We start from the raw sequence: 24477 nt of genomic DNA, 5'->3' as shown, positions 1-24477 counted from the left end.
TGGTCTATAACCAATGGTTTTTTCAGTGAATATATATATACATACATACATACATACATACACACACACACACACGTCATTTGTATAAGGTTTGACTGGTTGTTGAACAGCACCCACTCTTCTGGGTAATGTTAGAGTTCTGCTGCTCCCCAGGTAGGCTTGCAGTCTACAAATATACTACTAATACATGCTTGCATCCTTGCCACTTTTTGTGCACCGTAAGACATGGCTGTATTATACCCGCTGGGACATTATCTTTTGGCGTTGTATCATTAATATTCGTTCACATGATGACTTAAAAAAATAAACAAAACATTTGCCCATTATTATTTATATGCTATACACTGCATGCAATCTGAATGTCAGTCCTTATGACAAGATTCCATTTAGTCATCAGCCTAAACTAATTCTAACCCACATGCCAACACTAATATCAACTCTACTTCACCCTAACCCTGACTTTTTCACCTTCACTTTAAACCTAACTTTCATCCTCACTTTAACTAGAATACTAAACAAACCTGCCTAGTCTTTATCGGCTAGATGTCCATTATGACTGCTAACTGCTTTGAATACCATTAGGTCAGAAGTACATTTAGTTCAAACCAAACAATTCAAATGTATCGCAGATTGCTAGCGAAGCCTATTTTCTACCGATGGTAAAAGCTTCATCTGCTTTAAATACAGTTTTAAAGAGGGACTTCATTACAAAGAACACCAACTGCTGCACATTGTGTAGAGGATGCCGCTACAAGACTGAGATTCCTGTACTTTCAACATTGTGCAGGGACAGACTCCAATTCAGGAACTAAAACCGCTTCCTCCACACTCCACTGACGAGAAGAGCATAGCAACATCTTTGCCATTTATGAATATTTCGTTATTCAAAAAAAAATACATTCAAAATGTGCTTAGCAGCGTTTAGGTGCTGTAGAAGAAACATCTGCAGCATGGTACTCACTTTGTGATTTCCAAGAATTTCTTTAACACGGACGCTACTTTGGCAGCCTAAAAACAAAGAAACGAATGTCAATGTTCGGATGGAGTTTGAATCAATACGTTTGAGGCATTCAGTAAAATGTAGGGGAGGGTACTCGGAGGCTCTTCACAAAATTATTGGATTTGCACCAAGACTGCAAAAATATTGCAGTGAGTTCTGTAGAGGTTCACTAAAAAGAATATTTCTGGGGATGTGTCAATAGAGGGGGTTGGAAGGTAGGTTGAGTGTTGGAAGGTAGGGCATGGATGTGTCGCTGTTGACAGATTTATAAACAATAGTGCTGATGGCTAACAGAAAAGAAAAAAAGGATACAGAATGCAAAACGGACTTCAAAAGCTCAGAATGGCAACACCATTGCCAAAAGTACCAATTCATTTGAAAGAGGGTAGGTGATCCTGCTTATGTAATGGCTAATGTATTATGCTTCTGTCTTGTAAATCTCCCTTCTCAGTGATGTAACAGAGTTCTAAGCCAACCTAGTATACGCAAGACTGGGCTAGGACAAGAAAAAAGTCGCTTAGGGTTGAGTCTGAAATATTAAGTATGTTATTAGCAGAGTGTGCTTAAAACCTAATCATATCACATGATCCATAACTGTAAACATATAGACTGTTCCGGACAGTAAAATGAGTGAGAAACACTAGGGGGGGAATAGATGGTGGAGGCATGTTGAAGGACAGGAAAGTCCTGTAAACTAGGATTACAAGGTGACTAACTTCTTGTGGACAGGTATGATTACATTGCAGGAAGCTTTTCAAAATGTCAGAATTCCTCAAGTTAAGTTTGTGGAAGGTCAGCTGTAGAGACAAAGTTCAAAGGCGGAGAAAGAAAAAAAAGTTAATGTGTACTGTATAGAAAACAAGCACTGGCGTTGCCAATAGGTCTCGCAGTAGGAAAGTTGGAGCTATTGGTTTTGTATATGACAAAGCCCTTTATGTTTTTAAAATGAAAACAAAAATAAAAGGCATTGTTATTTGCAATTGTAATAGCTCCAACTTTCCTACTGCGAGACCTATTGGCAACGCCAGTGCTTGTTTTTTTTTTTACTTGTTAGATATTTTGTTTATCAGAGCTATGTGAGCATTTTTAGCACTGTACATAAAGGGGCAATGGCCCAGAGGGCTGAAAAAACAAAAAAATGATGGGTGGAATGCATGATTTAATCTCAGGCACAGGTACTCTGGGATGTATCCTAGCCCATCTTGTTCACTAATACACCTCAGGCAGCAGGCTCCAGCTATACACGAACCAACCGTGGTCCTTTTACAATAGGAACAGCCCAGCCTGAGCGGCCAGCCCAGGTAGACTTGAACAGCAACACAAGCAACCCACGACCAGTATCGGCTGAGATTTTTCTAAGTGCGACTCCATCACTTGTTGTTTGATGCAGTGGTACTAAAATGACCTTTATACTAATCAAATGACGACTGACCCCTTGGGAAATTAGAATATTAGACAAGAGGCGAAGCTGCAAATGTCCTGATTTGCCTATAAATCAATCTCGGCTTCCTAGAGTGAAGAGCTCCTGTCAGCAGCAGCTTCGCGCAGCCTCGCACGTCACTGCGTGAGAGGCTCCTGGAAGCCTCCACGTTGCCGTGGAAGCAAAGGCTTTCTACAATTATAGAACTGGAGTGTGTGGGCAGAGGAAACCACTGCAGGATGTGACTGAGCTGCGAAAGGAACACATTTGTGGCCAACAAGTGCTCTAAAGGAATGAAGTAGACGAGTGATTAGGAAAGGGCCATACAGCAGGAGTGTTTCCCAAAGATAATAGGAAAGACTTTTTGTTGTGTGAACAATTAGGGCATGCTAGATTACATGCAGTTGTGCAGTAAACCCTAACGGTTAGTATGGCCAATGGTTCGGATGACTTCTAGATCGCAGTGGCTGGCACTGACTTTTTGCCTAATAATTTGCTCAGGGTTGATACACAACCTTTACTGGTATCAGTATTTTAAAACCCTTTATGGCCTATTTGCTTTACCAATGTTTTTTTACCAATTCAAATGCCGAGGAAAAAAAAAGGCACGACGAGGCGATCGCTGCTGGCACTCAAGTCATTTCCCATACATAGGACATGTAGAGATGCTCGGGCGGGGGGAGCCAAGTAGGAGCGGGCTGGGGTGCTGCGTGGGGCAAGCGACGGGGATCGGGCGAGAGGCGAGGGAGCAGGAATGGTGCGGGGAAAGCAAAGGATTTGTTTGGGAGGACGGATGTGGAAACAACATAGAGCGCACAGATGGAGGAAGGGGCTGTTCACGGAGGTAACTGCACCACTGAGAGATGGAAAACATTCATTCTCATGGGGTTTAGTTGTGTACTATATTTGAGCGTTGGCAGAATGCGAGTGAGCCACTCAGAAGGATGGTAAAGAGGCTGTGCTCCAGGATAGGGACAAACACCGAGCGAGCAAGGCAACCCCTTGAATAAGAAGCAAGCAAATGAGCGTGACACTGACGCCAAACGAGGGATAGAAATGGGGGAGCTCTACACCCACTGTGAGTTTTTGGTACACCGCCTCCTTTGCTTTACTTTCAAAAATTGCCCCGATTCGGTCAACATGAAGAAACTTTGGCACAGTCTGCCTGTGTCTCTCGCCATCCTTTCTGCGCCAACGGGAAATTCCACTTCAACAGTTAAAAATAGCGCGGGATCATGTTGCAGTGTAGAAGGGCCTGGAGACTGGCTTGTTTAAATAAGAAAAATGATTGAAAAACATTCAACACCAACAATGAGCTCTATGGGGCCGGATGGGGACGGGAGAGCCTGGTGGGGGGACGGGAATGCGAGGGAGGAGAAGTGTGGCAGGCGGAATGCCTGTGTGCGAAAGCGCGATGCGCTTGGAGAGAGGCCGGATGGGGGCGGGAGAAACTGAAAGTACGAGTAGGAGGGAGGGAGGGAGGCTGATGCGCGTGCTTGTTTGGTCACGTGATTCACGTGAACTTAAAGAAAACCGCAGCAAAAAGCCCTTGGTTTGACGAGGATTTTGAGGACATGAATTCTCGCTCCGCTCAATGCGCTTGCGCGCATTGATAGGTCGCGAGACCTAAAGAGCAGAGTGGGTAAGCAGTGTCTCCCCAATGGTTGTAGAATATGATTAACCAATATTGGGGTATACAAATAAGTTCATATCAAATAGCTTGTGAATAAGATTTGGTTAAAGAACTTGTGTAGGAAAGTGCCCCTTTTTGACATGGTCACCCTAACCTTTAGCCTGGTAACTAGTGTGATTTCGACTGGACGTGTACTGGGTTCCTGCTAACCAGTTCCTGAGTGCTAGAGCTTTTGTAAATGGTTCCCCCAATTGGCAAAACCTTTAGCACCCTTTGTAAGTCCCTAGTAAATGGTACCCCTGGTACCTAGGGTCTCAGGTACTAAAGAGGGTCCCTAAGAGCAGCAGCACGAATTGTGTCACCCTAAGGGACCCCTCACCAAGTACATACAAGGCTGCCATTGCAGGCTGTGTGTCTTCGTGCAGACAAAGGTGAAAACACATGTCACACATCCCTGTGCGCCCATGTCCCCTACCACTGCATGCCATATTTGTAAGTAACCCCTACAGCAGGCCTGACAGCCCTAAGGCAGCTGCTGAATATTATGAGTGAGGGCATACCCGCATGAGCAGATATGCCCCCTGTGCTGGTCAGTTCTGTTACTGCCAGTAAATCTGACCAGGAAAGCCATTTTAAATCACGCGCTGGACACTGGTGAAAAAGAGTTCCCCAGCCACATGATGGCTTCACTGAAGATGGGCATGTTTGGTATCAAACATCTTGTACTGGTGAACCCACGCTGATTCAAGTGTTCTATTTATCAATACATACACCCAGAAGGCACCTTAGAGGTGCCCCTTGAAAACATACCAGCCTCTGGTGTGGCTGCTAACTGGACTCAGCCAGCCTGCCGCCCGAGATGCTGTTCTGACCTCCTAGGATGAGGCCCTTGTGCTGTACGAGGCCCAGAACAAAAGCCTGTCCAGGAAAAGGGTGTCATACCCCCTCCCACAGGATGACCGACTGATTAGCTAGGCTGGCAAGCCTCCAAGAGCCTCAGCCTTTGAAATGCAAATCTGGCTTCCCTCAGAAAATAGGAAGCCAAAACCCTCTGTCCAGAGCCCCCTTAGCACCTGGCCAGGTTGGAAAATTAGCTAGTCAGGTAGGTGTGCCACCACCAGGCTAGTACTACCCCTAAGGTGAACTAAACTGAGCTGGACACCATTTTTCAGAAGTAGCCATCTTTGCAATAGAGTACTTAGGAATTCTAGGACAGGATATGCCCACTTCCCACAGGAAGTGGTCATGTACAGGGTGTAATGAGCCCATGGGTCAGTAGACCATTGGCTACTACCCTACACTCCCTGAATGCCCCTAAATTTAGCATTTAGGGGAGCCCCTGGCACCAGAAAAGCAGATCCTAACGCCCTAAGAAGAGAAAGGACACCGAAAAGCAGCAAAAGCAAAGAGGAGAGAACAGGCAGCTGACCTGGTACCAGACCAGCCAGCCTCTCTGCATCACTCATCGAAAACTGCCACAAAGTCGACTCGTCCTGCAGCTGTGGACTCCAGAAACGTTGGAGGACTGCCTGCCTTCGATAAAGACCCAAGAGCTCTGTGGGACAGCAGAACTGATCCCTGCATCTTTCAGCAGCTCCAAAAAGGTGCACCCTGCTCCCAGCAGCCTTCCTGCCGCTGGTGGTGTACTGTTGCTGCTACCTTGGACCTTGCCCACTACTCACCATAACTCCTGCAGATTGGTCCTGTAAAGCGCTCTATTATACCCGTTTGTAAAACTTGTTCTTCCTTTCCACAACTTAAAAATTGCACTGAGTACACTTTCTGAACTGAAAAGAATTCCTAGTCAGAAATGTACTTACTGAACGATTTTCTTCTGATGCCCGAACATATATAAAGATAGTTGCTAATTTTAGAAATGAGTGTGGATCTCCTTCTTGACTCATGTATCTCATTTATTGACTATTTCAGCAAAAATGCTTCCAATTGTGGCTTCCTTGACATTTTTTTTTACTGATTTTTCGCCAAAACCACAACCAAACTCACAGAGTGAGGGTTTGGTTCTGAAAGGCAAAAAAATGGTCCAGATATGCAGCGAATTCTTTTCCCTCAGGACCAGTATTGATTTTTCTAGCCCTGGTAATGAAAATATGAATTGACTGAACGGCCCCACATATGATGGACCTCCTGAGGTATGAAAAGTGATGGCCCAGTTACAGAAGAGCCCCACGAGACCCCAACAGTGTTCAAACAGCAGTTCCCCACCTCCACTAATAAGGAGGAACTGTGAGCTTGTTCAGGTGGGAGCTTCCCCTCCACCAATTTGAGCCAGAGATCCCACTTTACCGAACCCTACCATAGGCCCTAAATTTCTATCAGTGCAGCATATGGTGGATTCTGACGAGCAGCTGCCTCCACACTCTGCACTATGGGAAGTAAAATGCTGAACTTAACAGATAAGCAGTTTTCAGAGTTCAGATAAAGCATATCTAGAGAGATCACCTTCTCCCCTAGTAAGTCGAGCCCCACTTCCTTGCCAGCTGCTCACCAGAGGCTGTAAAGTCTACATTTCAAAGGGCAATGCAACACCAAAACTGAACTTGGGAGACATCCATTAGGATGAATATATGAAGGTTAACAGACTGGGTGCAAAGCCGTTTCAGCTATCTTTTAGTATTCACAGAGACAGCCTGGAGGAGAGCAGGGCCGAGATACAGCACAGTGCTATACCCAAGTTAATTGTTTATTTGCCAAGAGGAAATTGGCATCTGTATTTCACGGATGCTAAATCTGGGCTGAAGAACAAAGTACACCGACAAGACAGTGGTTATGCAGCTTTAGAAATGCATTGGGCTATTCTTGGTGCCCAATATCCTTTTGAGAAAGGAAGGCCATGCAGGAGTTGGTGTTGTTATATGTTCTTTGATAACCTGAAGCCCAAAGGCAAGAGGGAAAACTTTGTCTAGGTAATCGAGAACCCCCAGTCATAAATTGCTTTCAGAATAATCTGTAGCCAAAAGAAACAAGTTGTGGCACTGAATGAAGTGAGAAGACCTGGACATGGTTACACTACAAAACAAGTCACCCCTTGGGAAGGAAATGAGTGCACACATATTCCATAGTCTCTGTGATGCATCTGTGATGAGGCGCACTGGATTCAAAGTTAGAAAAGATTAACCCAGCCCGAAAGTAGGCCAGATGAGAGCTAGTGATTTGACCTGTATGGTAACAATCTGACAGAGGCCAAGTTAAAATAATTCTAAGCTGCTGACCTTGACAACAAGCCCAGTATTGGACCCAACCTCAGCTTGCTGAGTCCAAAAAGAATCAATGACTTAGCTTAAGGTCTTGAATCAGCTGCAGTGAGGGAAAAAGGGGAAGAAGAGGACAACAGAGGGAGAGGGTGTGTTGTTGGGTGTATGTGTATGTTTTGCTTTTGCAAGCATTTGTAACGTGGTGAAGTACTTTCCTTTCAGTGATTGGTTCTTTCAAGTAATGTTTATTGAAGAACAAGTACTTACATTCAGACGCACAGGTAGATGGTTCATGGGAGGGTACATGCTCAGGGCCAGCTCATCAACGCTTAAGACAAGGGGAGAAGGATAGCAAACAAAAGTAAAATGCAGAAAAACAACTCATTACCAAGCAGTGAAAATGAGCAAGTGGAAGAGTAATTGTGAATCAACTCCTCAGTGGAGGCAATTTGCCAAAGACACTAACAAATGACAAATTAGATGTGCATCATTCTATGTACGCAAATCTTAACTAAGCTGTGGCATCCCAATTCCTTATCAAAGCAATGAAGACCAGTTTGCCCCACATGGAAAGTAGGCAGATGAACAATGGATCTCAATGACCAACCTCTCCCATCTCAAGTGAAGATGCAAAAGTCATACCCTCTTTCTAGAAAGGTATCTGCCCGGTAACATCCACCTGCAATCAATCAGTCAGGCACCTAGCATATACTACACATTAACTCTCGCTCTATCAAGGCAGAGACTGCAAAACTAACACCCCATCTTAAGCACAGTCCTACACCAACAGAAACCCGAAATATTTACCTGGGGCTTATCTCATTTGCAATGTCTGCAAGGTCGTCCAACTGAGCCACGTGTTCTTGGGTGTCGGCCTTCCCGTGCGCCTTGAGTGCTGTAATCGCTTTCTTTAGACATGCTTTAGAGGCCTTCATCAGTCCTATACAGGGCGCATGGATTTGTCGATCTGCCTCAGACCAGTAAGTGTCTCGATTGCCCCGAGCTCCCAACTCTTCATCTTCTAAAATATCCGCAAAGGGATCTGTATCATCGTCCAGAGCCTAAAGAGAAAAGTGAAGTCAAAGTAAAGGACAGACTGATAAGAAGGAAGCAGAGATGCTCTATTCGGGTGTGTCTGAGGATGAAGAGACAGAATGTAGGCAGGCCTGGTGACAAAAGGCCAAAACAGCTATAGAGGAAATAAGGAATTACAAAAAAGGTATGCGATGGAAAAAAAGGAAGCAAACTGTAAATCTATCAAACATGTACACCCATAAAACAGGCAGAAACACAATAAAAGAAACTTTAGATCATTAAAATGTCAGAAGAGGTTTTAAAAAAAACAGACGACGGTTGGTGGGGTTGACTATGGGCATGAACCATGGAAAGAAAAAATGTCTCCTTACTTGGGTGCTGAAAGAGAAAAACAGAGGTGTATTACCTGGGGCAAAGCTCTGTCTCTAGCCCCAGAGGTCCAAAGAAGCCATCAAGAAAATGAAATGCGGATTCACCTGTTCCATCTCTTCTAGAGCATCCTTCACAATCCCAAGATACGAAGTGAGTACTGCCAGCACAGCGGCTTGATTATCTAGAGAAAGAGAGACAGATGTGGAACGGAGCGTGCCAAAATAACGTGTGTTAATACCAGTATAACTGAACTTCGTCCCGCAACCCTCCTAGGAGTTCATTAGAGGCACAGTCCATACATACACAATTCTGGCTGGCATTTATAGTCTAGAACCATTAGTTGATTCAATGCTTGATTTTCGAGAACCTAAACATTCCAGATTGCAGTATATCACATGGCTTGCATCTGTCAGGTGTATGTTTGAAGATATAATCCAGCACTACATTACCTGTTCAAGGTACTTCTAAAACAGGAATGTTTGCATATAATATAAGCAGTCACATAGAATTCGGCCTTGATCATACCTCTAGGTAGATTGATCACCAACTCACACGCCTCCCACACTCCACCAGTAGACATCAACTGCTCCCGAGAAATACTGAAAGGAAGTTTAAAAAAAAAAAAAAAAAAACACTACAGTTAGCCTGTGGATGCCTACCTGCATGAGGTATAAGGATGGCAGAACTTATAATTTCAATGTTAAGTCATAGTGGAAATGTACTAGCACTGCTGGCTCTCGCTGCCTTCTGGGAGCCAGTCTGCGACATGGTGGGTAGTTACTGACATAAACTACCCTTGTATTTTCAAGTCCAAAGTTTGGATTTATTCAAACACGTAAAGACAGATAAAATGGACAATAGATTTGCCGATTTGGTGTGGGTGCTGGCTAAGAAGCCAATACACATGGATTGGAGGTCATCGCAAGCCTCACACCTCGATGCCTGAACCATAGAGCTGCTTAAATGGGCAGGGGTGGGCACTCTCCATGTTCTGCAGAGTAGGAGCAGTGGGGCTGTGGGCATAGATCTGTTGAATACCATGGTGTAACCCTAGAAGTCAAAAGAAAACACCCATCCCCCGTAGACATCTCTGAGCACGCAGACTGTTATTTGTGCTGGAGTCTTTACTGTTAACCTTTCTATATGTTGAGATAGTTGTCTCTCTGGCTAAAAGAAGCTCGCCCCCTAGAGTTGTTGGTGGAGATCATGACAGGCATTACCGTCCTACAAAGTATGTATTCTTAAGGTCTGCTCTTCACTTAATCATATCTTTATTGTTGCTGCCTGGTCCAACCACCAAGGGAAAAAGCGCTTCTTTTTTCTTTCCTTTTCATGTACGCTTGTGTTAATAAAGTATGTTAACCATCTATAAACATGCTTATCATTAATGTTAGCATTGCTCCATTTCAAACTGGTTGTCTGTTTACAATGTATAACCACAATATACGGACATTAATATGTAGGTTGGTAGTTAAGCTATACAAGTGCATTAAAAAATTAAACTGTTTTTAAAAAAAGCCCTCGAGGAATAACCTAAGGGAGACAAGAAAAGCTCCCATAAGTGGAACACTAAAATCCATCATATTCATGTGAACACACGCCAAAATAAAGGAGTGAAGATACTGCCAATGAACTAGAATATGTTTCCACAGGATTACGTGTGTGTATTCACACAAGAGCAACATCAGTGTAGTGTAACAAGGAGAAGATCTATGGCTGCCAACACACTTTAAGACAGTTTAGGTAAAAAATATGCATCATCACTTAAGTTTAATATTGGCTACAAAGAACATATAAATCACAACAAGAATGCTCAATTCTACTAAGAAAAATAATTTTTTCTTGCCTAAAAGGTAAATGATTACTAACAAATGTTCAAACGTGGGAAGTATAATACTCTCACTTCAAATTTCATAAAGAGCTCTTTTCTCATTTGTAAAACAGCAGCTTGCAAGGCTTGGATCCAAATTTCAATAAGGAATAGTTGACAGTGTCCCTAACAGATATTACCACACAGAACAGAATTATGTCTGTTCAGTCAAGCCGGTTACGTAAATATTAAACTAAAAATCCAAGCTTCAGAAGAACAAGTTACTTACCTTCGGTAACGATATATCTGTAAGAAACATTAGTTAGTGTTAGATTCCTTACCTTAGAATATCCCCAGGCGTCAGTCTGGATCCGGAAACTTTTGCATAGCAGTACCCCTGCGCGTCGGTAGGCGTCGTCTGCAGGCGTCCCCTGCGGCTCCGCGTCCGTCGTCGGCGTCGTGCGCCGTGATGACGTCGCTGGAGTACATAGACGCCGCCTCCGCGCGCTGACGTCAGTTCTTTGCACACAGCTTTTCCGCGCCAGGAGACGCAGAGCCATGAGTGAACCAACACTGGTGCCATGTACAAACTAGGGCCCTGAAAGGGATGACCTTAACCCTAGGTATCAGTTCGCAGAACGGGGAGGATGGGTGGGTTCGGTAAGGAATCTAACACTAACTAATGTTTCTTACAGATATATCGTTACCGAAGGTAAGTAACTTGTTCATCTGAAAGAAACACGTTAGTGTTAGATTCCTTACCTTAGAATACATACCCCAGCAATACCAACCCCGGCGGTGGGTCTGCGAACCAATACAAAACTACACCAGAAAGTCCTGGAGGACAGAACGGCCAAAGAAGCCATCCCTCCGGACTTGACTGTCCAGGCAGTAGTGCCTCGCAAAGGTGTGCAGCGAGGCCCACGTAGCCGCCTGGCAAATGTCCTGCAAGGGGACTCCCCGGCCCAGGGCAGTAGTAGCCGCCGTGGCCCGAGTGGAATGGGCCCTCAGCCCAACAGGAGGCTCCTTCCGAGCCAAAGAGTAGCACGCTTTGATGCAGAGGACGACCCATCGAGAGATGGTTCGTTTACAAACCGCCCGTCCCTTCTTCGCACCCACGTAGCCAACAAACAGTTGGTCATCCACCCGGAACTGGCGTGTGCGATCCATGTAAAATGAAAGCGCACGTTTTGGGTCCAGACGATGGAGCCGCTCTTCATCCTTTGAAGGATGCGGAGGCGGGAAGAAGGAAGGGAGGGTGATGGACTGCCCGATGTGAAAGGCCGAAACAACCTTGGGCAGGAAAGAAGGTCTAGTCCTCAGAACCACCTTGTCAGGATGAATGGACAGGAAAGGAGGTTGGACAGAAAGAGCCTGGAGCTCACTCACCCTCCTGGCAGAGGTGATGGCAACCAGGAAAGCCGTCTTTAAAGTCAGGAGACGGAGAGGGCAAGAATGAAGGGGCTCAAAGGGAGCACACATCAGGAAAGTTAGAACCAGGTTCAAATCCCACTGAGGCATCACAAACGGAACAGGTGGAAACATGTGAGTGATGCCTTTCAAGAATCGAGTTACAATCGGGGATTTGAACAAAGAAGGCTGATCAGGAAGCCTCAAAAAGGCTGAAAGGGCAGAAAGGTAGCCCTTGATAGTGCCCAGAGCAGAGCCCTGCTGGGCAAGAGAAAGAAGAAACAGAAGAACCTCCGAAAGAGGGGCAGAAAGAGGATCCACAGCCTTTGCTGTGCACCATGCCACAAATCTGTTCCACCGACAGGCGTATACAGACTTAGTGGAGGGACGCCTGGCTGCCAGAATAACATCACAGACTTCAGGAGGCAAGTCAAATGGCCTCAACTGCCGCCGCTCAATCTCCAAGCATGGAGGTGGAGACTGGACAGGTTCGGGTGGAGGACCGTCCCCTGCTGCTGCGACAGAAGGTCCTCCTGAAGGGGCAGGCGGATCGGGGGACCGACTGACATGCTGAGTAGCTCGGGATACCAGTACCTTCGAGCCCAGTCCGGAGCCACAAGGATAACTTGGGCCCGGTCGCGCCTGATCTTCTTCAGCACTCTGGGCAGAAGTGGTATAGGCGGAAAGGCGTATAACAGACCGCAACTCCACTCGCGCCGAAAGGCGTCGCCGTGCGAGTGCCGTCTTGGAAACTCCAACGCGCAGAACTGATGACATTGCGCGTTCTCTCCTGTGGCGAATAGATCTAACCAAGGCTCTCCCCATTGCAGAAAGATGCCTTGCGCCACGTCCGAGTTCAGACGCCATTCGTGATCCATCGAGCACCGACGGCTGAGTTCGTCCGCCCTGGCGTTCAGAGAACCTGCCAGGTGTTGAACCGTCAGAGTCACGCCCTGACGTTCCAGCCATTGCCAGAGGTGCAGAGCCTCCTGGCAAAGGGTCCACGACCCCACTCCGCCCTGTTTGTTGCAGTACCACACGGCGGTGGTGTTGTCGGTGAACACCTGCACTACACTCCCGTTGACAAAGGGGAGGAATGCCTTCAGTGCCAGACGAATCGCCCGCAGCTCCAACAGATTGATATGGAGCCGGGACTCCGCCGGAGACCAGATGCCTCTGATCTCTGCCTCTCCCAAGTGGCCACCCCAGCCCTGGAGGGACGCGTCCGTCACGACAACGTGCTCCGGTTGGGGAAGGGAGAGGGACTTGCCCCTGACCCAATCGCGGTCCGTAAGCCACCACTGCAGTTGTCTCGCAGTGCCCTCCGAGATCAAGACGTGGTCGGACAAGTTGCCCTGATGCTGGGCCCACTGAAACTTCAGGTCCCACTGCAGAGCCCGCATCCGCCACCTGGCGTGATGCACCAGAAGGATGCAGGAAGCCATCAGTCCCAGCAGCCGCAGCGTCAACCTGACCGAGACTCGGGATAGCGGCTGAAAGATGGGAATCAAAGCCTGAATATCCCGAACCCGCCGTTCCGGAGGATAAACCCGAAACTGCGCCGAGTCCAGAACCGCTCCGATGAAAAGGAGCCTTTGAGAGGGACACAGGTGTGATTTCGGCACGTTGATGGAGAACCCCAGGTCGTGCAAGAGGTCTGCCGTCATCTGAAGGTGGGGGACGACTGTCTGGGGCGAGCCCGCCTTCAACAACCAGTCGTCTAGGTAGGGGAAGACTGAAACCCCTAACCTGCGCAGATGGGCTGCGACCACCGCCATCACCTTTGTGAACACCCGTGGGGCGCTGGTAAGGCCGAAGGGGAGCACGATAAACTGAAAGTGCTCCTGGCCTACCGTGAACCGCAGGTAACGCCGGTGGGCCGGCAGGACGGGGATGTGAAAATAGGCGTCCTGCAAGTCCAACGCTACCATCCAGTCTTGCGGGTCTAGAGCAGCCAAGACCTGAGCTAACGTCAACATCTTGAACTTCTCCTTCCGGAGGAAGCCGTTGACGTTCCTTAGATCCAAGATAGGACGTAGGCCCCCCTTGTCCTTCTTGGGCACCAGAAAGTAGTGGGAATAACAACCACGCCCTACTTCTGGCCCAGGAACGCGCTCGATGGCCCCCTTGGCCAAGAGGGCCATAACTTCCTCCTGCAGAAGTGTCAAGTGGTCCCCCGACACACGGTGGTTCTGCGGTGGCATGGCTGGAGGAGAGGTCTCGAAGGGGAGGGAGTAGCCCCTTCGGACAATTTGCAGCACCCACCTGTCCGAAGTGATCGTGCGCCAGTGAGCGTGGTGATGGCGAACCCTGCCACCCACTGGCGTCACATGGGGCCGAAAGCACGGACTAGGAGGATTTTGGGGTAGATGCTGCGGGGGAAGGTGTGGTCTGACCCCGCCGTTGTCCCCGACCGCCACCACGGCGGTTTCCACGGCCGCCACCGCGTTGGAAGGATTGTTGCGGCGCGTGGCTGGCAGCACGTGTGGGGGCGCCCCTTCCTTGGCCACGAAAGGGACGAAACGAACCCGGTTGCTGACGCTGGGTCGAGAGACCCAAGGACTTGGCCGTGACCCTGGAGTCCTTGAAGCGTTCCAGCGCGTGGTCCGCTTTGTCACCGAACAGGTGACAGCCATCAAACGGCATGTCCATCAGGGTATTTTGGACATCAGCCGAAAAATTGGCGGATCTCAGCCAGGCGTGACGACGAATCGCCACCGTCGTAGACATAGCTCTGCCCAGCGAGTCGGTCGTATCAAGACCACACCGAATTGAATATTTCGCTGCATCTCGGCCCTCAGCCACAGCCTGACCGAGCTTTGCCCGCACCTCCATGGGGCATTCCGGCAGCAGCTCCGCGACCGTATCCCACACAGAGTGGGTGTAGCGGCCCAAGAGGCAGGCGGTGTTGCAAGACCGCAGGCCCAAACTAATGGACGAGAAGACCTTTTTGCCAAACTGGTCATACCTCTTGGATTCCCGGTCGGGCGGGGCCGACGGGAATGCGGACTGGGAGGTCGAGGCCTGGATCACCAGACTCTCAGGAGTGGGGTGGGTAGACAGGTACTTGGGGTCGTCCGGACAAGGACGGTGGCGCCTGGCCACGTTCCGATCAACAGGCGCACCTGAAGCGGGCCTGGACCACGTGCCCAACAGAACGTCAGACAAGGCTTCATTAAACGGCAGCAGAGGCTCCAATGGGCATGACTGCGGTTTGAAGACCTCGGTGAGGATGTTAGGCCTCACGGCCGCGACGGGGAGCTCAAGGTTTAAGGCCTTGGCAGCCCTCATCAGCACCACAGAATAGGCAGCTCCCTCCACCGATGCCACGGTTGGGGGAGAGATCAAACCAGGGTTAGGGGAGTCGTCCAAACCACTGGCATCCCCCAAGTCACCTGTCCAGTCCGGGTCATACTGGCACTCGCGAGCCAGAGGGTCCTCGGACCCCTCCCAACCTTCACCGTACTCCTCATCCTCTCCGTACTCGGAGTCAATGATGAAGACCGGCTCCTCGGGGATCATGGGCCCCATCGGCGCCGGGACCGGCGTCGATCGACGCCCGTCCGGCGCCGCGTCCGGCGTCGGAGAAGGTAAGGGGACGGCGCCGCCCGGAGCCGGCGTCGGAACCCCACCGCCGGCCGGAACCGGCAGCGGAGAACCGGCGCCGCGCGGGGGCGGCGTCGGGGGTAACCCCGAGGGCAACGGCGCCGGGGAGGCCGGAAGACCAGCCGGCGCCGATCCCGAAGGCCCCTGCGGCGCCGGGGTCGGAGCCGTCGGCGGCGCCGGGGCCGGAGCACCCGACGGCGCCGAGGCAGGGACACCCGAACCGCCAGGGCCCTCAGACGGTAGCACTGGGCCCGCAGGCACCGTAGGCCCCGTCGGAGAAGCGAGCGCCCTCATGGCCATGAGGAACGCCTCGATCTCCTCAGGCGTCGCACCATGCCCAGGGACCGGAGGGTATGAGGCAGGCCGCGCCGGCGACTCTCGCGGAGCCGCGGGGATGGGGTCACCCGAGCCCCCGGCCGCATCGCGCGAGCGTCGGGGGGAGTCGGGGGTACGATGACGACGCCCCGACTTCTTGTGCTTCTTACCTGACGAGGATGACGAGTGGCGTCGACTTCCGGAGCGCCCGGCGCGGCTCCGCGACCGCTCCCTCGAACGCTCTCTCGACCTCCGGCCGGACCGGGTCCGCTCCCGGTCCCGACGTGGGGCCGACACCCGGAGCTCCAGCAGCTTGCGGGACCGCTCCCGCCTAGCCTTGTTGGTAAGGGCCCGGCAGTCGACGCAGGAGTCCACGTCGTGGTCAGGGCCCAGACACCGGAGGCAGAGGCGGTGATGGTCTGTGACCGACATCGTGCGCTCACAGCCATCGCAATTCTTAAATCCTGGCATCCTATCAGGCACAATAGTAGAAAAGACAATCGAAAAAACTTGGTCAAAGACCGGAGTACTGCTCTTCAGATCTGCGTCCACTGGCGCGGAAAAAAGAAGAACTGACGTCAGCGCGCGGAGGCGGCGTCTATGTACTCCAGCGACGTCATCACGGCGCACGACGCCGACGACGGACGCGGAGCCGCAGGGGACGCCTGCAGACGACGCCTACCGACGCGCAGGGGTACTGCTACGCAAAAGTTTCCGGATCCAGACTGACGCCTGGGGATATTCTAAGGTAAGGAATCTAACACTAACGTGTTTCTTTCAGATTTCTGCAGTTAACTGCATACTAAAATGTACTACAGGCACCTTAGGGCTTTAAGGTGTGCTTCAATCATGAGGAAAGGAACATTATGGCAACATAAGGGCGGTCAAACGTATATCCTCTTTACGTTTGTTCAAATAGGCTTTTCATTATTATAAATGACTGTGTGTTTAGATGTTTCCTGTTGGGAAAAACCAAAAGATGCAAAGGGAGAAAAGAGATGAATTATAGATGTCTGTTTGATGACTATGAGACTCCGAACATTGTTGAAAGTTGAATCCTTACTGAGCTGTACTTCAAACCTGAACTAGACAGCCATCTTGAGTAGGGCATAATGTAAAGGGGCAAGATTGCAGTGGATGCACTCCTACTGAGAGCACCTGATTCAATCTCATCTATTTAGCTTTAAATGCTTTTGTAGTGGAAGACACCCTAGGCATGGACAGCATCTGTCTGCGTTTTTATGGGGATGTCAGTTGTGTACCTACTAACTGTTCAGGAATAGGGTCATCCCACTCACATCAAGCAGGATGTGACAGTTAAGCAGGACCTGAAACTTTAATGTAAAAAGGATCTTCCTAGAATTACATATTCTGTCAGGTTCAAATCGGTCATATCTGTCCATTCAAGTTAGCCTAATGTTTGCTCCTGGGAGCAAGTTCACACCTCATTCATTCTAATTACTTGCAGGACAAATTGGGAGAGTCAAGTGCAGATTTAGCATCTAGAGACTTAAGGCAGGGCAAAAGTAACTTTTAGAAAGTTACTTTCCTGTAATATGTAGAGAAAAATCTGACTTCCCTATTGAATTGGATTTTTAGTAACTATTAAAAAACAGTTTGTTAATAATTTTTCTAGCTATTTCCATTACAGAATTAGCATTTAATATGCCATCCATGAGCTCTCCTGTGTAACTGTCAACGCTGACACAGTGAAATAGCTTTATGGGGCTGGGCAATGTAAGGACATCTTAAACATTAAAAGTTTACATGTCCTACATTTACCTACCATGCACCCTGCTTTATGGACCATAAGGCCTTCTTTGGGGTGACGTATAAATATTTAAATTAAGGTTGGGCCTGTCAAAAGGGGTCATTTTGGCAGGTCCAATGTTTGCTACAGTCTACTTGTGACATTTAACATATAAGCCCTAGGTACACTTTGGTACTATACACTAGGAAACTATAGGTATGTTAACTATGCCAATCAGGTGGATACCAATTTCATCATGTAGCAGGGGTAAAGAACAGAGTTCTAAAGCCAGAAAAATAGAGTTCCGCAGAGCCATAACCAAATCTGAGGAAACCCCGCAGAGAGGGCACATTTTCAACACCTATCAATCAAATACTAGCTATGAAACACATTCCATCTTCTAGAACCATTCAGTACCCCTGGAGAAGAGGTTACACCATCATTCCCAAGGTGGGCAAGCCACCAGAGAGATGTGAATCATACAGACCCATATCTCTGTTTAATATAGCGTTCAAAGTATTTGATGAGATCCCTGCTACCTATCTGCTGATGGTGACTGAGGTTTTAGTACACAAGGATCAATGTGGCTTTATGCAATGTAGATCAAGTATATACAGCAAATAAACATTGCGCTCATATTGGCAGGGAAACACAGGGTGCCACTGATAAACCTGCTGATCGATTTTGAGAAAGCCTTTGATAGGATTGACTGGAATTAGTTCATTGCTTTGCTGGACTGTCTACAACTGGGAGACAGAATGGTCTGCTATATACAGAGCCACAGTCACAGCTTTGGTGAAAGGGTTCTCTTGTCGCCACTACTATTTGCTACTGATGATAGGTCACTGGTTGCATTGATCAGATCAGACCCTACAATAGATGACTGACTGGTCTCCAAAAGGAACAGAATGTTTTGTTCTATATGGACAGGGGCTTCCTATAAAAATCCTGAGAGCTCTTTTTGGGCGTTTTGTGGTCGAGCAGCCTCAGGCCTATCAAGGAGGAGTGTTATTGTAGCGTATACACAGTCAAATTATGCACACATTGAATTTGGAGATCCACACCAACTTAGAATAATAGCACAGCTTTTTATATATTTTTAAACATCAAGAACTTAGTTATTGGTTAAGTACTTTTTAAAATAGTTGTTTTCAAGAAAGCAGGTAAATACACTTGTACTGTCTCTAATGCAGTAATTATTTCCTATGGGGAAAAAAACACACACTGCATATGGATACTTAACAGCGAATTACAGGACCAATCTTCTGGAGTTAAAGTAAGTCTGGGGCAAGGTCCAAGGCAGCATCAACAGGTCTCCTCAGTAGCTCTGGGGCCACTGGGTGCAGAGGTGATTTACGGCTTTGGGTGCATCAATGGTTTCAATGGGAAAAAGAGGCTGCAAGCTGGGACTTGGGGAAAAGTCTGGTTGAACCTACAGGGGAACTCGGTCTTTGAGATACTTGGCCACATAGGGACACAGTTGGTCCACTTCTCCTCCAGCTGTAGGGCTTGGGTGCAGTGGTGTCTTTAGGAGTAAGGTCAGTGTTTCAGGAGACGCTCACAATTGAGGGGGCATTCACAAAGAGGCTACAGGAGGCGATTGAAAGTTCAGTCTGGGCAAACCCATGGTGGGGTTTGACTCTGGAGGGCCTCTGGACTCGTTGGCACTGTTGGCCCACTTCGACTCTAGCTGGGAGGGCCAAGGGAGCAGTGGCGCTTTCCGGTGTCAGATTTTCATGTTTCGGAGTCCTCAAGGTTTTTCTTCGGTGCCTGCAGGGAAGTAGCTCCACTACTTCATGGGAGATGCTAGTTGATACTTAAAGTGCTGGCAGTCTTCCCAGGCTTATGAAGGGGGAGCAGCTGGACGAGTCGTCTTTGGTGCAATTGTTAGGCAGGCCCGCAGGGTTTTCGCCAAGTCAGTTGCGCTACTCAGTTCTTGCTCTTAGCTGTTCTGTGTCCTCCTTCTTCCCAGGTTGTCAAAATCTGCTTTCCTGGTTTCACAGGCTCTCCTAAATACTAGATTAAGGGGTGTTAAGGAGAGTAAAGGGTGGTAGTCAACAGGCTACTTACCTTTGGGGTCACTACACACCCAATATGACCACTTGCTGGGGGAAGTGGGCATAACCCTGTTCTAGAGTTCCTAATTATCCAATCACCAAGATGGTGGAATGTTCCTAAAGGGGGCACATCAGGCAGCTCATCTTGGGGGAGTGACTGGCTTGGTAGTGCACCACGTGTCCCTTCATATCGAATTTCCGACCTATCCTAGTGTCAAATGAGCCCAGGGCAGGTAGACATGGTTTCTGCCCTCAGAGAGCATAGGCTCTCACCTGCAGGGCATCAGAAACCTGTTGGTGGTGGCAGGCTGGTCTAAGACACTCAATTGATAGACGGAATGCAGAGCTAATCAAACATTCACGCCATTCAACAGATCTGGGTTAAATCCATTGTTCTTTTGCTCATCTTGCCACTCCAGTTTAGACCCAGTCATATGCAAAGCAGTCTGGACCATGTTCCTCCATGGGAACAGTCCAGCCCGAACTGCCAAGCAAGGTCCTTCCTGGACTAGAAACAAGCATCCTGGGACCGGTTGCGGGGTATTACCCCTAATCAGCCAGGCTAGCTGGAACCTCATCTGGGCACCAGTCAGCCAGCAGGCTAGAGGCTGATAGGTTTTCAGGGGGCATCTCTATGGTGCCCTCTGGGTGCATGTATTAACACATCCATCACTGAAATCAATCTGGATTTATTAATACAAAGTGTTTGATACCAAACACCATAGATTTCACTTAAGCCATCATTTAGCTGGGGAACTTGTTTTTACCATGGTCAAGCACATGCACTTAAGATGACTTCTCTGTCACTTGTGATATCTAATAATGGACTCAGAAATCACAGGGGCATTTCTGCTCATGCAGATATGTCCACACATGTAGTATAGGGCACCCTGCCTTAGGGCTGCAAGGCCTGCTGTAGGGGGGTCTTACCTATACTGCATGCAGTGTCAGCAGGCATGGCACACAGGGATACGTGCCATGTTAGGTTTTCACTTCTCTCTGTACCAAGACAGGCACCCTGCAATGGCGGTTTGCATGTTGGTGCACAGGGGCCTTTAGGGTGGCACAATACATGCTGCAGCACTGGGGGGACTGTCTTTAGCCTCCTTGCCCTAGGTACCAGGGGTACCACTTACTAGGGACTTAGTGGAAGCTAAAGGTATTGCCAAATGGGAGAACAACGGTACAGTTTAGGGAAAGAGACCTGGCACTGGGGACCTAGATAACAGGAACCTAGTGCATTTATGTCAAAATTGCATCCAATACCAGGCAAAAAGTGGAGGGCGCCATGTCAAAAAGGGGCACTTTCATACACTCACAAAATGGTCCTAAAAAAATACCTAGAAGGCTTTCAAACATGACCTCATTGATCTTTTCCTTCATGTGGAAGAACAGGGTACTCGGAGTAAGTATTGCTAAAAGTTGAAAATCTGATTGGAGCACATCCTTGGTATTGCAGTCTTCCTTGCTTAATACCGTGCAGTGCATTGGATAGTGGTAATGAGTGGATCTACAACCCCAGATATGACCAGGCTTTTTAAATGGTGAGAAGATGGGTACTGGGACAACTGACCCTCTACACTTTCTGTAAGTGGGGGGGCATGCCATTGTGGGCACAGCCGTTAATTACAAAAAGTGAATCAGCCTACGGCATTATAGGTATGGGCTGGCAGATGAGAATGATACTTCAAACCTCATTATGTGTCGGAGCGATCATGCCCCAGTAGTGGCTTTAGAGGTATTTTCAGGGTAGGATATGCTAAGGGTTTCAACACAGAGTAAAAAGATCTCTTGAAGACTTGTTAAAACATTCAAACTATTCAAGAAATGCCTGGGCTAATCAAATCCCAATTTGTTTAGATTTCTACAGTTCAGACATTGACTGTCTGTGTACTGGACTGAAGGACAACCCAGAATTCATCCCACTGGACAAGAAAGATTTTCCGACCAGAAGATCTTGCAGACATAAAAAATGCTAGTAATACACATGCCAAATATGTTGCAGATTTTAGGTTAAGCTGGGAGGCAGATCTAGGCCCTACTCATGATATGGATTTGCAAGAAGCTTTAATGTCCTCAAGAGGAATAGCTGTATCAGCACACCATAGCCTTATTCAATTTAAAAACATACATTGTTCTATTACAGAGAGAAACTGGGACGGATGGGAAGGAAGTTGTCACCTACCATTCGGACATGCCGAACAGAGACAGGAGACTTTCCGCACTCAGTATGGGGATGCCAGACATCGCAGGGATTATGGGATGATAACTCAGCTTAAAATTGTGTTGTGGTAGGAAGTTGGCTCTTTATATAGTGGACCAACAAAACGAGGTACACTGTATAAAGAATTAAGGCAAACCACAATTGGTTTACAGAGGCAAAAATGATAACCCAGATGCTCTCTTTTGTGGTGGTGTTGTCAAGCACTCAGGCATATCAGATGGTAGTGCTAAGCATTTGTTATACTACATGTTTAAATATTGTTATAAGTGAGACACACAAGAACAAAATACGAGATTTAGAAAAATATGTTGTATTCCCACATACATTTTTATACCAAAAATGCACCTTTATGCACAATGTTTTCCTATGGGGGAAAAGGAATACATAAGCATACAGGCTATTTACAAACAGTTTCCGGGGGTATCCTCGGGACTTCGGGTCATAGGGGCCAAGGTTCAAATACTACCAGAAGTTGCTGGTTACATGTGAGGAGGCATCCTGGTGCAGAGGTGATTGTCAGTTTGGTAACTGTGCACGCTATGCGAGGCAGAAAAACGAGGCCACCTAGAAACAGGCTGCCGAAGGGGACTTGGGGACAAGTTCGGGAGCTCCAAACGGGGACCTCGGGTCACAAGCGCCCCACGGACAAGAGAGACCAGCTCGTTCGTCAGTACCCGTGCCAGAGCGCTCGGGGGCAGAGTGGAAAGGCCAGGTGGGTTCCATGCATCCTGGAGCCTTGCAGTCATCAGTCTCGCTGGTTGAGGTTGCAAAAATCAGGACTGCTGGGCCACTCTGCAAATGGTTCTCTGTGGTGCTTACGTCCCTCGACGGCTGCTCAGTTTTGGTGATGATGAGGAGTCCAGATTGGACCCTCATGAGCTGTGCTTGTTGCAACGGTTAGGGTACCCTGGATATTGGTCCTGTGCAGCTCCAATTTGTCCTGGGGTCCTCTCCCTTGCTGAAGGAACAGATCTGACCATCAGGAGCACAGGGTCCTCCTCCTGGGCGGAGGCTGCGTCAGGTTGGCAGAGGAACGGCAACTTGGTAGACCTGACCAGACATTTCGGTACCTGCGGACCGGTAGGGAGTAGCTACTCTACTCCAAGGGAGAAGAGCACTAAGGCTTCCCCAGACAGGGGGAAATGCCGCCCCCTGTCCCGGGCCCATTTGGCACCAGGACAGGCAGGAAAATTAGCAAGTCAGGAGGTGTCTTCCCCTTCGCGGGCTAGTATCACTCATAAGGTGGGCTACCTAATTAGGTGGAAGAAAAAGTTAACTGTAACAAAGAAGGAATATAAAAATAATGTTGTATATTTATGTAAATAGAAGTATAGTTTTTTTTCTCTGTCTTGCAGCAATGAAATGTAAATAGGTTTATACACATGAAGGAATAATTTGTACTTGTATGGACTACGGATGCAACAATTTTCTCCTGTTTTTATATACTCTTTAGCCATAAGTGGTCTCTCCAACTTGTTCCTATCTATTAACACAAATGATGACAATGTTGAAAATGCAGGATGTGTCATGTATATATCTCTATTTTGCACTCTCTATTTTTATTATATATATTTATATAAAAAAAGTTGAAAAAAAGTATATGAAGAAAAGAAAGAATTAGATTAGCCGGTGCTATTGATCGAAAATGAAACTGCATTAAGTCGCTACTATGATAAAAGTAATTTTCTGTTCTCTTTATTTTTATTGAAAGAAGAAAAACAAGAGGAATTATTACACATACCAGGTGTCATACAGTAAAATAAATTGCAACGATGAGTGGGCGAATAAGCAAATGTAGTAAAATCAGTATGCAGGAGAGTAGGACGTCAACATGAACAGGTACATAAAAAGGGGAGTAACAATACGATCAACAACCCATTAAGCTGACGCCAGCAAATTTCGTCCAACTCACGATTCAGGATCATTAAAAACCGAAACAGACACCCAGATTAAGTGCAAGAGATCGATTCAGGATGAGCAACCCACATCTTGTAAAAAGGGAGAAGAAGAAAAGAAAAAAAAAAAAAGGGGGGGCCATAGAACTAAACAAGGCAAAATAAAAAACCCTCTCCCGTTCCCCCCACCCTGCCCCCCTGCAATGGCTACGGCCTAACCCCACTAGCAGCGTGCCTGTCGCCCCACAACTAAATCCTAAAAGAAGGTAAAGAATGGAGAAGGAGATATCATACATGCTCCCGGCCCCCCTACCTCACCGCCAGAAGCAACCACCCCGTTTTATGGTCAAGACATTGTAAAGCAACAATTACAATACAACCGGAAGAGTTTGTAAAAGCCACCCGACTCCCGCATCATTGTAGGCTACAAGTCCCGTATTGAATACAGCAGTGTTATCAAACCTGTACGATCAGACTCAACCCTGGCCACTCCGATTTTTCGTGCGAGCTCTCTCCGCTCGAACCGCCATCCCAACAGGAGAACCAAAACGTACAAGAAAGTCAGAGTCAGTGCGGTGCGATCGGATCCAACGTGTTAGTGCTTGAAGTCCACAAATCAAAAGGAGATACTTGTCCACCAACAGTGAGGCACTAGAACGTGATTGAGTCAACTGGGAGAAAAAGAATGATGTATCAATCCGATAGTCACTGATAAAGTTATCCAGGAGTATAAAATCG

The 24477-nt window shown here is 47.8% G+C and overlaps 1 protein-coding gene across 1 annotated transcript in view; it reads right to left on the bottom strand.

Annotated features, from left to right (window-relative positions):
* The window catches only part of CCNDBP1 (cyclin D1 binding protein 1), a 118617-nt gene that overhangs the window by 53463 nt on the left and 40677 nt on the right, over window positions 1–24477 (bottom strand). Inside the window, exons 6-10 of the mRNA XM_086932595.1 lie at window positions 9198–9271; window positions 8777–8853; window positions 8073–8326; window positions 7533–7593; window positions 962–1008 (exon numbers count right to left, since the gene is read on the bottom strand). Of these exons, the coding sequence (XP_086788721.1) occupies window positions 962–1008; window positions 7533–7593; window positions 8073–8326; window positions 8777–8853; window positions 9198–9271 (513 nt within the window). The remainder of the gene's footprint in view (window positions 1–961; window positions 1009–7532; window positions 7594–8072; window positions 8327–8776; window positions 8854–9197; window positions 9272–24477) is intronic.

The sequence above is a fragment of the Lissotriton vulgaris genome, chromosome 7 (genome assembly GCF_964263255.1).
Source record: "Lissotriton vulgaris chromosome 7, aLisVul1.2, whole genome shotgun sequence".
NCBI classification, from domain to species: Eukaryota; Metazoa; Chordata; class Amphibia; order Caudata; family Salamandridae; genus Lissotriton; species Lissotriton vulgaris.
The sequence above is the reverse complement of the archived record's forward strand: the minus strand, read 5'-3'. Positions and strand labels throughout refer to the sequence as shown.